Source organism: Bubalus bubalis, chromosome 24, assembly GCF_019923935.1.
Source record: "Bubalus bubalis isolate 160015118507 breed Murrah chromosome 24, NDDB_SH_1, whole genome shotgun sequence".
Classification (NCBI taxonomy): domain Eukaryota; kingdom Metazoa; phylum Chordata; class Mammalia; order Artiodactyla; family Bovidae; genus Bubalus; species Bubalus bubalis.
The window spans coordinates 5,743,811-5,757,274 of NC_059180.1; the positions used below are offsets into that span (position 1 = coordinate 5,743,811).

Sequence of the window (13,464 nt, forward strand, 5' to 3'; positions counted from 1 at the left end):
CCATTAATCCTGTTTGAGATGATTTTCATAAATTATACACCAGATGATCTGTGAGGTTGAGCATCCTTTCATGTGCTTCTTGACCATTTGTACAACTTGTTTGGAAAAATGTCTTTTCAAGTCCTTTGCCCATGTTTAGGTTATTTTATCTGATTGTCTTTGAATTGTAGTCATTTTTGTGTATTCTGGATGTTAACCTCTAAGCTTTTCCCTTATGTTTTCTTCTAAGAATAAAATAATAGTTTAATAGTTTTAGTTCTTACATTTAGATATTTGATACATTTTCACTTAATACTTTGTATAGTGTAAGGTAAGGGTCTAGATATATGCTTTTGCATGTTTTCACATGCACAGTTATTCACAGCACAGTTATTTCACAGCACAGTTATTGAAAAGATTGTCCTTTTCCTGTTGAATGATCTTAGTATTCTTGATGATAATAATCTCATTGTATATATGAGGGTCTTTTTCTGAGGTGTCTATTCCATTCCATTGGTCTATACATCCCTATATATGGTAGTATCACACTCTTTTTGATTACTATAAATTTGTAGTAAGTTTTGAAATCAGCAAGTGTGAGTTTTCTAGTTTTAGTCTTTTCCAGGATTGTATTGGCTATTTGAGGTCCCTTGAATCCATATAAATTTTAGGATAGATATTTCTTTTTTTGAAAACAAAATGCCACTGAGATTTTGGTAGGTTTTGCCTTGGCTCTGTAGATCGGTTTGGGTAATAAAGAGGTCTTAACAATATAAATATTTCCAATCCATAAACATAGGATATCTTTCCATTTATTTACATACCTTTACCTTCTTTCAGCAGTGCTTGAGAGTTTTCAGTGTACAGATCTTTCACTTTCTTGGATAAGTTAATTCCTAAGTATTTTATTCTATTTGATTTCTATAGTAAGTGGAAAAAAGTTGGACGCTTACCTTACACCATTTTCAAAATTTAACTGGAAATATATCAAAAACCTAATGTAAGAGCTAAAACTACAAAACTCTTAGAAGAAAGCACAGAGAGAAAATTTCATGGCATCACATTTACAGTGTTTTCTTGGATATGACACAGAAATCCCAGGCAACAAAAATAAAAATGAATAAATGGGAATATATCAAAATTTTAAAACATGTTCAACATGTTTTAAAACAATCAACAGAGTAAAAGGCAACCAATGGAATGACAGAGATATTTGTAAGCCCTTTATAAGACAAAGGGTTAATATCTAGAATATATCAAGAATAATTACAATTATAGAGTTAGGTGGCATCATCAACTCAATGGACATGAGTCTGAGCAAACCCCAGGAGATAGTGAAGGACAGGGAAGCCTGGCGTGCTGCAGTCTGCGGGGTCGCAAAGAGCTGGACACGACTAAGCAACTGAACAACAGTGAACAACAGTAACTCTCCTCAAGGTGGGGTCATAACGCGCTATACTATTTACTTTTGGCAGATGTTAGTGTTACATGAATAACCATTCAGCAACTTAGCTCAGATTGTTTCATTCCCAGATAAGCCTATAGCATTCTGGACAAGGTCGTAGTTGTTCGTGTATGTGTGTAGAGAGTGGGGGTGGGCGTAGCAGAAGAACAGCCACTCTCTGTAACTAGGATTGTGAGCTAGCTGCTTATATCAGACCCTTGTGCCTTCAGGAATAACCCAGGCATCATTTCTCTGAAAATTCTACTTGATATTGGAGTGTTACAACACAAATCCAACCTTAGGGCTTTGTGTATAACATAACCCTACTCATGATGGGCAGCTCATCTTATTATAGAATGGTGAAAAGCTGTTTCTCAAAGAGAAAATACTTACGCATCAAAGAAAGCATAACTTTGCTCTCAAGCATTAAGTATTTTTCTTCTGAAGATGGTCCCAGGACTGAATAACTAGTAGGAAAAGCAAGATCTAGATATTTGGCTGTGGCTTTGGCATCCCTCAGCCCACTAGACTCCAGGAAAGTTCACTGAGATGTCAAGTCTCTGCATCTACATGGGATTAATATGTGGCTATCTTTCATGTCACATGAGCTAGTAAGACAATCTAGGTCCCTTTCATTTATTAATCCATAAACAAGTAGTTATTGAGTACTTATTTCATGCCAAAAAATGTCTTTTCTTGGCATTGGTGAGACAACAGAAAACAAAGTAAAACTCCTTACCCTCTTGAAAATTTCACTCTAGGAAGCACATAGTAAGAATAGAATGTTATACAATATCAGGGAAGTATGATCATTAGGTAGGATCAGGAGACAAAGAGTGAAGAGGCTGCTTTAAATAGGCTCATCAGGGAGGCATGTTTGGGCAAGATTCCACTTGAAAAGAGATCAAAAGGAAATGAAAGAGTGTCTAGCACTGTGAAGACTTGATCTTTGTACGACTCAGCCTCCGAAACTGTGAGAAATAATGTCTGTTGTCTAAGTCACCAAGTCTTGGTCGTGTTGTTACAGCAGCCCAAATGGACTAAGACGCTACTGTATGGGGCTTCGATGCCTGAGAGCAAGTGAGAGTACTGGAAATGTTTGTTAACCACTGCAATTTTGCAGTAGTCATCAAGGCTCCGGACCCTTGAAAAAATCATTGCAGTTTACAGAGAACAATTGACGGAGCTGATGAGAATCCCACTAATGTGCTCAGGAGAACTGCACTTGCGATCTTTTAATGATAAAGTCTCTCCCCAGCACCCGCCTCAGAGCCTTAGCTACATCCTTATTCCGGAGAGTATAAATCAGTGGATTCCATGTGGGAGTGATGATGCTGTAGAGCACAGAACCAACTTTGTCTTGCAGTGGAGTGTGCTGGGACCTGGGCCTCACGTATGAGAAGATGGAAGCACCAAACCAGAGGGAAACCACAGTGAGGTGAGAGCTGCAAGTGGCAAAGGCCTTTCTCTTACTCCCACGCATCTGAATGACACTGTGGAGGATGAAGACATAGGATGTAGAAATCAAGACGATGGGGAGGAGGAGGAGGAGGAGGGTGCTGATGTACACTGTGGCCTCATACACAGTGATGTCTCCACATACCAACTTCACAACAGCTGGAAACTCACAGTAGAAGTGGTGGATTTGCCGAGGCCCACAGAAAGGGAGGTGCATCAGGACTGCCGTGTAAATTAGGGAATTCAGGGACGCTCCCAACCAAGACACGGCAGCCATCATTAGTGTCGCCATGAGAAGAGTGTACACAGTGGACGACAGAGGGCAACGCAGCGGTCATAGCACATGACAGCTAGGAGAAGACACTCTGCACCTCCCAGAGTCAGATAGAGGAAGTGCTGGGTTGCACAGCCCACAAAGGATAGAGGAAGTGCTGGGTCGCACAGCCCACAAAGGATAGAGGAAGTGCTGGGTCGCACAGCCCACAAAGGAGATGGACTTCTGGCCACAGAGGTAGTTGGTTGCCATCTTGGGGATGGTGGTGGAGACGTGCATCAGCTCCATGAGGGAGAGCTGGCTGAGGAGGAGGGACATGGGTGTGTGAAGCCGGGGGTCAGCACAGATGAGGAGAAGGGTGAGGCTGTTGCCACTCACAGCAATAAGGAAGACCACCATGGTCAAGGAGAAAAGGAAAAGGTGGGCGAGAGAGTCATCAAAGAGCCCTTCCAGGACGAAGTCTGCCAGAGAGGACTGATTCCTCTGCCACGTCTCCCCGTCCTCAGCCCCTGGGAAATAGGAAGTGGAGATGAAATGTGATGTCAGGAATACTGGGGTTCATCCAACCTGACGATAAGCCTCTTTCGATCCACAGAAGAATTTTGAAGAATAATATTTTTCTAGTTCTAATTATTCAACAGCTCTGATTATTGAAATTTCTCTTTTTAAAAATAAGAGAACTTCAGATCTCTGCTCACAAATATGATCCCTCTGAAATTTCAGAATACCTAGACTTTGTTAGTGCTAGACTTCTAAACAAGTCTCTCCTCATTAAGGAAGATATATACATTTATATGTGTATATATACATATGTTCTTTTTAAAGTATACATACTTTATAGATACACTCTAAATTTTATATATGATATAAAAATATATATACAGATCTTTTCTTACATCAGTCAGGGTTTAACCAGAAAAGCTGAACTACCAAGAGATTTATACATACATATACATTTAATGGATTGTATAGAAATTTGGCCTTACTTGACTGTGAAAGCTGGTTAAGCAGTCTATGTAAAGCTGTCACCTTTCTATCTGATTCTAGAACTTGAACTCCATGAGGCAAGCAGTCAGGAAGGGAAGATGGGTATAAAAGTGTGGTAGCTCAAGGTCAGGCTAGAACCCACAAACATGACATAAATCCCACAAGGGCAGACTGAGACCCATGTCATTATTGTTGCCTCTGGAATTGGTGGCATGGTTTTTCTTGCACAAGCTGGAGGCCTGCTTAACAGGGCTAAACGCACAGTCCTGGCCGCAGAGTCGGAGAAGCTAGAGGAAGGTCCAGGGGAAGGCAGAGTAACTGCCGGTCCACGGCTGCCTCACACCAGTGAGGGGAGTGAGCACATCAGCAGCAACAGATGCTTCCCCCTGCCCTCAGGGGGCAAGAATCTCTTCCCGAGAATCTCTCAGGTGGCCCACCTTAACCAGAAACTCACAGCAACGGGAATTCTAGTAAATGTAGTTCATCCTAGCGAAGATGACACATTAAAAAACTCCAGAGTTCGTCTTCAGTATATTTGGCAAACATATACTTAACACATCTCCTTAAATGACACATCATCCCCCAGTAAACACAACAAAGCCGTCCTTCTGCCTCCTGTAACTATCCTGCACACCATCAAAAGTATGCAAATATTCACAGCAAAACAAGGGAGAAAGATCCACTACTGTGGCCCACAAAATGAGTCATCCTTTCCAATGGCTAACCTCTTCTGTGGACGCCGGCCTTCTTTCTCACTCGGTGCTGTTCATGCCAATGGACTCCCAGATTTGCTATAGCAGCACGGATAGAGGCTCTACATGGGCTCAACAACATGGACTTGTAGTCACCACGGCCAGCCTAGCCACCACTGAGTGCCCATCTGCCAACAGAGACCCAGCTCTGAGCCCCTGATATGACATCATCCCATAGTGATATCAGACACTTGGCGATAGGCTGATTATACTGGATAGCTTCCATTATTGAAGGGACTTTACTTTTTTCTTATTGGAGTTGACACTTTACATATGGATTTGCCTCCCTTTCTTACAGCGCTGCTGTCAAAAGATACCACCTATGGATAAATACAAAGCTCTGTTCACCATAATGTTATTCCATGAAGTGATGTTATTACTGCCAAATAAAGAGTTCATTTCACAGCAAATGAAATGTGGGGATGGGCCCATGTTGAAGGAATCCATTGGTCTATTCCATACTCTCCAGCATCCTGAGACAGTTGCCCAAACAGACTTCTGAAGACTCAGTTACAGCAACTGGTAGTTGACAACACCTCATATTGCTGGGGCATTGTCCTCTAAGATGTGGTATATGTTCTAAATTTCTGTATCAATTTATGGTGCTGTTTCTCCTGTTGCAACAGTTCGTGGGACCAGAAATCAAGAGGTGGAAGTGGGAGTGAGTCCCCCATTGTACCATTTATAACTGGGATCCACTGCCAAATTTTTTACTCTCACACATTTGGGCTCTGTGAGTTACAAAGAAAGGAATTCCTTCATCAGGCAACACAATTTCATTTACTGAGAGCTGAGACTGCCACCCTGCCACTTTGGACTCTTCTTATCACTGAATCAACAAGCAAAGAAAGTTACTCCGCTAGTGGCTCTGATAGATCCTGACTAGCAAGGGAAAACTGAGGTGCTACTACATGGGAATGAGGAGGAACAAGTCCGGAATTCAGATTTTCTAGGGTGCACTCTCTACTCAAATGTCCAGTGATGAAAATCAGTGGAAAAGCACAACAACCCAATTCAGACAAGACTGCTAATGGCCCAGATCCTTCAGGAGTGAAGGTTAGGGATGCTCTCCCACCCAACACGTAACCGTGACCCACTGAAGACAAAGGGAATATGGAATGGGTAGTGAAAGAAGGTATTTAGAAAAACCAGCCATGACTGTGTGAGCAGCTGCAGAATGAAAACTTGAAATATTATACGCATTTCTTACTTATTGATATGTGAATATTTTATGTATAGATATATTTACTAAATATTTGTTTATTTCACTCAGTCATCCCTTTGTCTAACATAAGATATATTAATATGGTTAGCTTCATATCTCAGTATTTAAGTTACAGGACATAAAAGGAGAGTATGAATTAGGAGTAAAATTAATTTCACCTTTTTTATGGATAAAAGGTTAGTGTGTTTTATATATTCTTCTTGGGAGAGGGTTACATGTTTTTTGGTTGTACATGGGCTAGTTGTATCCAGGTAGGTGGAAGGGTACATTGATATTGTCTTTATTTGAAGATTGCTAAGTCACTTCAGTCATGTCCGACTCTTTGCAACCCCATAGACGGCAGCCCACCAGGCTCCGCCGCCCCTGGGATTCTCCAGGCAAGAACACTGGAGTGGGTTGCCATTTCCTTCTCCAATGCATGAAAGTGAAAAGTGAAAGTGAAGTCGCTCGGTCATGTCCGACCCTCAGCGACCCCATGGACTGCAGCCTTCCAGGCTCCTCTATCCATGGGATTTTCCAGGCAAGAGTACTGGAGTGGGGTGCCATTGCCTTCTTCAATTGAAGATTAAGTCTAGTTTAAAGAGAGGTGCATCGGTGCCAAGGTGACACATAACAAACCCACCATAATTATGTATTTGAAAACAGGAAAGATATGACCTAGGAAGACCTGAGAGCATGAAAATTACAAATCAGGCTGATAAAGCTAGGATCACAACATTTAATCAGCCAGATTTCCCAATCAGCCCTTTACCTAATTCTCATATGAATACTGATCAGAATAAGAGCTCAATCTCCACAGTGAAAGTGAACTTTAAAAAAAAATACTCTAAATTGATCCCCAAATACCCACCCTATCCCTCTTTGTGTTTTTCCCTCTAAGCATCTTCCTGGATCTTCATGTATTCCAGATTACTTACTTTTTAGAGTGAAGAACTCGGGATTGAATGTATTCTTCCGGGTGTAATTTGACCAGTAATCTCTCTCCATTTCATGCAGCAGAGGAGCATCTTTAGGGCTGTCGCCTTACACTGTTATTTCAAACTCAGCTTCCTGTGGTCTGAGTGCCCAGTGTTCCCCACATTCCCGCTGGTCATTCCAGCCCCATCAGCACATCCATACATTTCCCTTTACTTAGGGATCCATATTCTTCCCTCTTTCCTCATTAGTTTCTATCTTTCTCTGTAAATCTCCATAGCATAATAAATGTCCCCATTGTCTGGTTCATGCCTCTCTTCCTCCCATAGGAACTTCAATAATAGTTTCCCTGGTCTGATTTATGTCCCTCAAGAGACTTTCCTCTGCCTTCTCAGGCTGCTTTCCTCACGGAATCACCAATCATCAGCCTGTAACTTGAGGGTTCCAGTGATATGCTGACAATGCCAGAGGATGCCTTAGTTTCAAGTAAAAGTTTCTTGTGGGGAACACAAGTACAGTAGTTAAACAGGGGGTGCAGAATGCTTCCACACTGACACACACGTTAGCTACTGAACATCCAAACAGGTCCTTTCTGAGATGTTCCTCAGATTCCCATCATAACTCTCAAAACTGCCATTTACAGAGGAATAGATGGAGGATATCATCTACGCAGTCTTTGTTGTTTACACTAAATCTCTGAATGACAGAGCATCAGCAGGAGCAAGACAGTATGTAATTCTGGAACGCTCTTGCAAAATGTGTTCAGATTTTGAACTCCATCATCATGCATCAGCACAAATTAAGTAACTAAACTTTTCTTTAATCTGTTAGTTGAGCCTTTGAATCATGCATATGCTTTCTCTGCCCCCAAACACATGAGCCACTTCTCCATCCAAAGATAGCAATGAGCACTTGAATCATAACCATTTATGTTAATGTTTCCTGGTTAAGAAGCTATACTTAATACCAGCGTCATCATCAGTGAGTCCAAAGTCAAAAGAAAAATGTTTTGGATTTCATGTTCTATTGGATCATTCAAGGCACTCTCTTCTTAGCTTTACACCTCCTTTCCCACTTAATGAAGTAAAAATCTGGCCTTTAGCACCGGTGTTTTGAGAATAAGCCCCTTCCTGATGACATGACGTTTCCTCAGCAGGAATCATAACAGCTAGAAGGAGGAAAGACTTGGCCTGACATGAGCCAATCGTGAAGAAAGAGGAGCATCATCTGTGAGAAATAAAACTTCCCTAAACCCAGAGGATCTATGTCAGCAGAGGCAAATGGGGGACATGGCATCAGGGATTCCCACCCAAAGGACACACCCTAAATCTCTTCTGGAAACCATTACTCAGGGTGCCAATTAGGCTTGCATCGTGCATGAGATAAGCATTCCCAAAGGGCTTTGCTTAAAGTTTGTTTGTAGGGGTCAGGGGACCGGGATATTTTGAGGATTGTGGCTCAGAAGACAACATGGGAATTTCATCTCCAAGGGCCAGTTAACCGTGGAGAGAAACAGTTCCTAGAGTCCCTGGTTTATTTTACCATCTTGAAACCCAGACTCTCTTACCCCTTTCCATCCAACCCTTTGGAGAAGACAATCTGAAGAAGATCTAGTCCCTGTTGCCCACAGGACCTGGTGGAGGGTTTCCCCATGTGCCATACCACGGGAGAAAAGGTAAGTAATGGAGAGTGGTGATTCCCAGTAGCACTTCCCGTCCTTGCTGTTGGTCATTCTCCAGTTTTTTAGACTACATCAGTATAACATGTGGAAAGACTTCAGATACAGATACAGAATTTTTAAGTGGTGTAGCTATACATCTCCTCCTCATTTACTCCCATCTCAGTTATGCCCTTCTCTTCCTCTCCATTACCATTACCATTAGAGGTGAAGGATCTATTGAGATATCCTTTGCTTCTTTTTCTCAACTCAGATACTGAAATGTCTTATTTCACTGAGTTTATTTTGTTTATTCTTTGAGTAGATTCACTGTATCACCACTTTCTTTGAAACTTCTGTCTAAGGATTTACTTGGTGCTCTTATTCTTACGAGCACTTAATATCCTTCCAGTTAAAGTAGTTATAGCATTTATGTATTGATTTATTGACCAGTATTTGATGATCATCTGCTGGGTCCCAAGCACTGCATTGTGCACAGTGAGAAACAGGCAAGCATGCTCCCTTCCCCCATGAGACCTAGAGAAAGTAAATAAATATATCATGCTGGGTTAACAGTTTGTATTAATTCACATTCTTCAATTGCCAATGACATTAAAACAAAACTTACACTATCTTAAGGGAAGGTTGTGGGATCACAGCAGTGAACGGGGTAGAACTAATCTCTGCATCAGCTAGAGCCAATTACTTGAATCATGTCAATGCCTTCTTTTTCCACCTTTCATCTTGGCTTGGGTCTCTGATCTCATTCTCTCAGACATTTTTAGATGGAGAGTACCCATACAGCTGGAAGCTCTCATGCCATACTTTTAGCTTGAAATCCAATACTCCTCCACCTCCAAGAAAACTCCAGGGAAGAAATCTGTTCAACAGTTTAGCCCTGTGGCCACCCCCTTGGAGCAATCGCTCTGTGTCAGAGCCTGCAGTAAAAAGACAGACCTCCCTGGCACAGGTGCCTATCTCTTGCAGCGGCTGGAGAGGTAGGGTGGCAATAGAACAAGGAAAACGGAGATTTGGAATGGAGTACTATTACACAGAAAGTGTGGCTGTGAAGGGGTGACGTTAGAAGTAGGGAAGGAGAGCGTGAGAAACAAAACAATGCATATCCATTGCTAAATGATGATAAAGAAGACTTTACTATGTACAGTAAAACAGGGAGATCACTGTCACAAACGGTCACAAGGGAAACCCTCTTTTTAAAATGCCATCTAAGCTGAGGTCTCTAAATTGAGATAAGGATTATCCAGAACATTGAAGGTAAAAAGAGATCCAGATAAAGATGTACAAAATCCTTAAGTTGAAAAAAAATCTTGATGTAATTAAGGCACTGAAAAGAAGCCAGTATGACAGTAGATGTAATTGCAGAGCAAAGTAGGAGATGCCATGATAGATATAAGCATGAGGGGAAGGGGAAGAAAGAGAGGGTGGGGAGAAAGGGAGGGAGGGAGAGGTAAGGAAGGAAGGAAGCTAGAAAAACCAAAGACATGGAGGGGGAGGAAGGAGGAAGGAAGAGAAGAAGGAGAAAGGAAGGAAAAAAACCAAAGTCCAATAAATTTTATTCAAAGAAAAATGTGAGTTCTTAGAAAGTTTTAAAATAAGGAAGCATCAAGATACAACCACTCAAAGCTGCGGAAAGAACTGCCTTGACTTGGACCAAAGCCAGGCCAGGAATAGTGCCTATTCCCACCAGCCAAACTGGAAAACCAGTTTGGAGTACTGGGTGTAATCCTCAGAAGAGCCTTGCCTCAATGGTGAGGAAGAATTCTACCTAGACTAAACCCTGTTGTGGTTCAACTTAACAAATCCCAAAAGCAAAACCCAAAAGGATCAGATTCCCAATAACTGCATTCCAAAAAAAAAAAAAGCTCAAGAATATTTTTAGGAATACAAAAATATCTAACACACAAGATAAATTTTACAACGTCTAGCATTCAATAAATAATAATAATAATAGCCAGGCTTGCAATTAAACAAAATGAATAGAAAAATCAGTGACTTGAAGTCCACTCAGAACTGATACTCAATAGACAATTTGAAGTATTCTATTGACTATATTGATTAGATCAGACAGAACCCTGGTGGTCTAGTGGTTAGGATTCTAGGCTTTCACTGCTGTGGCCCCAGGTTCAATCCCTGGTTAGGGAACTGAGATCCTGCAGGCCACAGGACACAGCCAAAAGAAAAAAAAGACAAAGACATTAAATAATTTATTACAACATATTCCATACATTCAAAACGATAGAGGAAAGATTAAATATGTTAACAGACATATTTTAAAGAAGATAAAACAGAAGCACACATGCACACACGAGTTTCTAGAGGTGATAGCTACAATGTCAGAAATGAAAAGCACACTAGAGAATCAGCAGCAGACAGGACATTGCAAAAGGGAATACTGATGCATAAAGACTTAGCAATAGAAACTACAAGAAATGAAATAAGATAGGAAAAAAATTTTAAAATTAATGAACAGAGTATCTGTGAGCTTTAGGACAACCTCAAATGGCCTAATATTGTATAGTTGGAGTATTGAAAGAGAGGAGAAAGGACAGAGAAAATATTTGAAGAAATAATAGACACTATTCACTACCTAGACCTAATTGAGAACATCCATTCAACAAAAGAATAATACACATCTTTCAAGTGCATATGGAACATTTATCAAGATACATCCTGTCACAAATGGCAGGATTTCCTGTAAGGCTGAATAATATTTCATCGTATGTACATGCCACACTTTCTTTATCCATCTGCCTGATAATGGACATTTGGGTTGCTCCCATGTCTCAGCCAGAGAAGGCGATGGCACCCCACTCCAGTACTCTTGCCTGGAAAATCCCATGGATGGAGGAGCCTGGTAGGCTGCAGTCCATGGGGTCGCTAAGAGTCGGACATGACTGAGCGACTTCACTTTCACTTTTCACTTTCATGCATTGGAGAAGGAAATGGCAACCCACTCCAGTGTTCTTGCCTGGAGAATCCCAGGGACGGGGGAGCCTGGTGGGCTGCCATCCATGGGGTCACACAGAGTCGGAAACGACTGAAGTGACTTAGCAGCAGCAGTAGCATGTCTCAGCTATTGTAAATAATGCTATAGTGAGCATGTGAATGCAGGTATATCTTTGAGGTACTGATTTCAGGTCCTTTGGACATAGAGTCAGAAGTGGAATTGCTGGATCATATGGTAGTTCTATTTCTACTTTTTTGAGGAACCTCTGTGTGCCATAATCTTTTCTTCTCTTGATAATAGCCATCCAAACAAGTGTGAGTTTTGTGGTTTTGATGTGCATTTCCCTGATGATTGTTCATGTTGAGCATCTTTTCTTGTAAATGGTTTTTGGGAAAATGTCTTCTTCAGAAAAATGTCTCTTCAGATCTTTTGCCCATCCTTAACAAGATCATTTAATTTTGGATATTGAGTTGTAGGGATTCCTTATATATTTTGATATTACCTGGCGGGCTACAGTCTATGGGGTCACAAAGAATTGGACATGACTGAGTGACTGAGCACAATCCTTTATCAGATTGTGGTTTAAAAATATTCTTTGGAAAAATGTCTCTTCAGATCTTTTGCCGATCCTTAATAAGGTCATTTATTTAATCTTGTTTTTGAGTTGTAGGAATTTCTTATATATTTTGGTTATTAATCCTTTATCAGATTATGGTTCAAAAACATTTTCTCTCACTCTGGAGGTTGCCTTTTCATTTTGTTGATTAATTCCTTTGCTGTGCAGAAGTTTTTTAGTTTGATATAATCTTATTTTTGCTCTTGTTGCCTGTGCTTTTGGGGTCATATTCAAGAAGTCATTGCCAAAGCCAATTTCAAGCTTTTTCTCTATTCTTCTAGAATTTTTATCTTTGGGGTCTTACATTTAACTACTTAAGCCATTTTTAGTTGACTTTTGTGTGTGGTCTATGATAAGGACTTGATTTCTTCTTTTTTATGTGTATATCCAGTTTTCTAAAAACCACTTATTGAAAAGGCTTATAATTTTCTCCACTGTATTGAAAAGTAGTTCACCAAGTATCAAATTTAAAATTACTTTTAAACTAGGTATAGCTCTTTAAAGATCCAATAACTGAAATAAAGTATAATTTTAAAATATTTTATTAAGCCAAAAGAAGGCAGGAAAATAGTAATAAAGAAAAAAAAACAGAAAGGAAAAACTTGTTTTTAATTTTTATTTTTGGCTGCACTGCACAGCATGTAGGATCTTAGTTTCCCAGCCAGGGACTGAACCCATGCCCCCTGCATTGGGAGCACAGAGTCTTAACCACTGAGCCACCAGGGAAGTCCTGGGGGGGGCGGGGAATTGAAGCAAATTCAAAAATATCAATTTTCATTGAGTGAAGACTAAAAAGCCTTTCAGTACCCACAAAGTGACATGTTGTTTGAAAGTAGACTCAGACCAAAAGCCAGAGATTTTTACAATGGATAAAGAAGCACGACTTGAAAGTGTGTGCATCATGCTGAATGAGAAACCAAAAATGAGATGACCTGTCTACAAGCATTCTGTAGGTCTACACCATGACACCAGTTAACGGCAAAACTGTGAGGAAGAACAGGTTTATTCAGAGGACCATGGTCCCTCTGACTCAGGAAGTCTTTCCCACTTCAGAATCACCCATCTCCTGCATTCTTTCTTTCAGCCCTGAAAGCAGCCCAGGTCCCCAAGAATTAAGGGCTGGACTCTCAGAATCCATACTCCAGAGGATCTCCGATTTTCTCTTTCCTGAGAGTCCCTATTGGTTGCC

General features: G+C 40.8%; 1 protein-coding gene across 1 annotated transcript; it reads right to left on the bottom strand.

Annotated features, from left to right (window-relative positions):
- Nucleotides 1-1,152: 1,152 nt before the first annotated feature.
- LOC102413881 (olfactory receptor 2AE1) lies at nt 1,153-3,705 on the bottom strand. The gene is given in 3 exon segments (XM_045164327.1): nt 1,153-3,187; nt 3,190-3,312; nt 3,359-3,705. Coding segments are annotated over 3 exon segments (873 nt in total). The 5' UTR covers nt 3,555-3,705; the 3' UTR covers nt 1,153-2,633.
- Between the last annotated feature and the right edge of the window lie 9,759 nt (nt 3,706-13,464).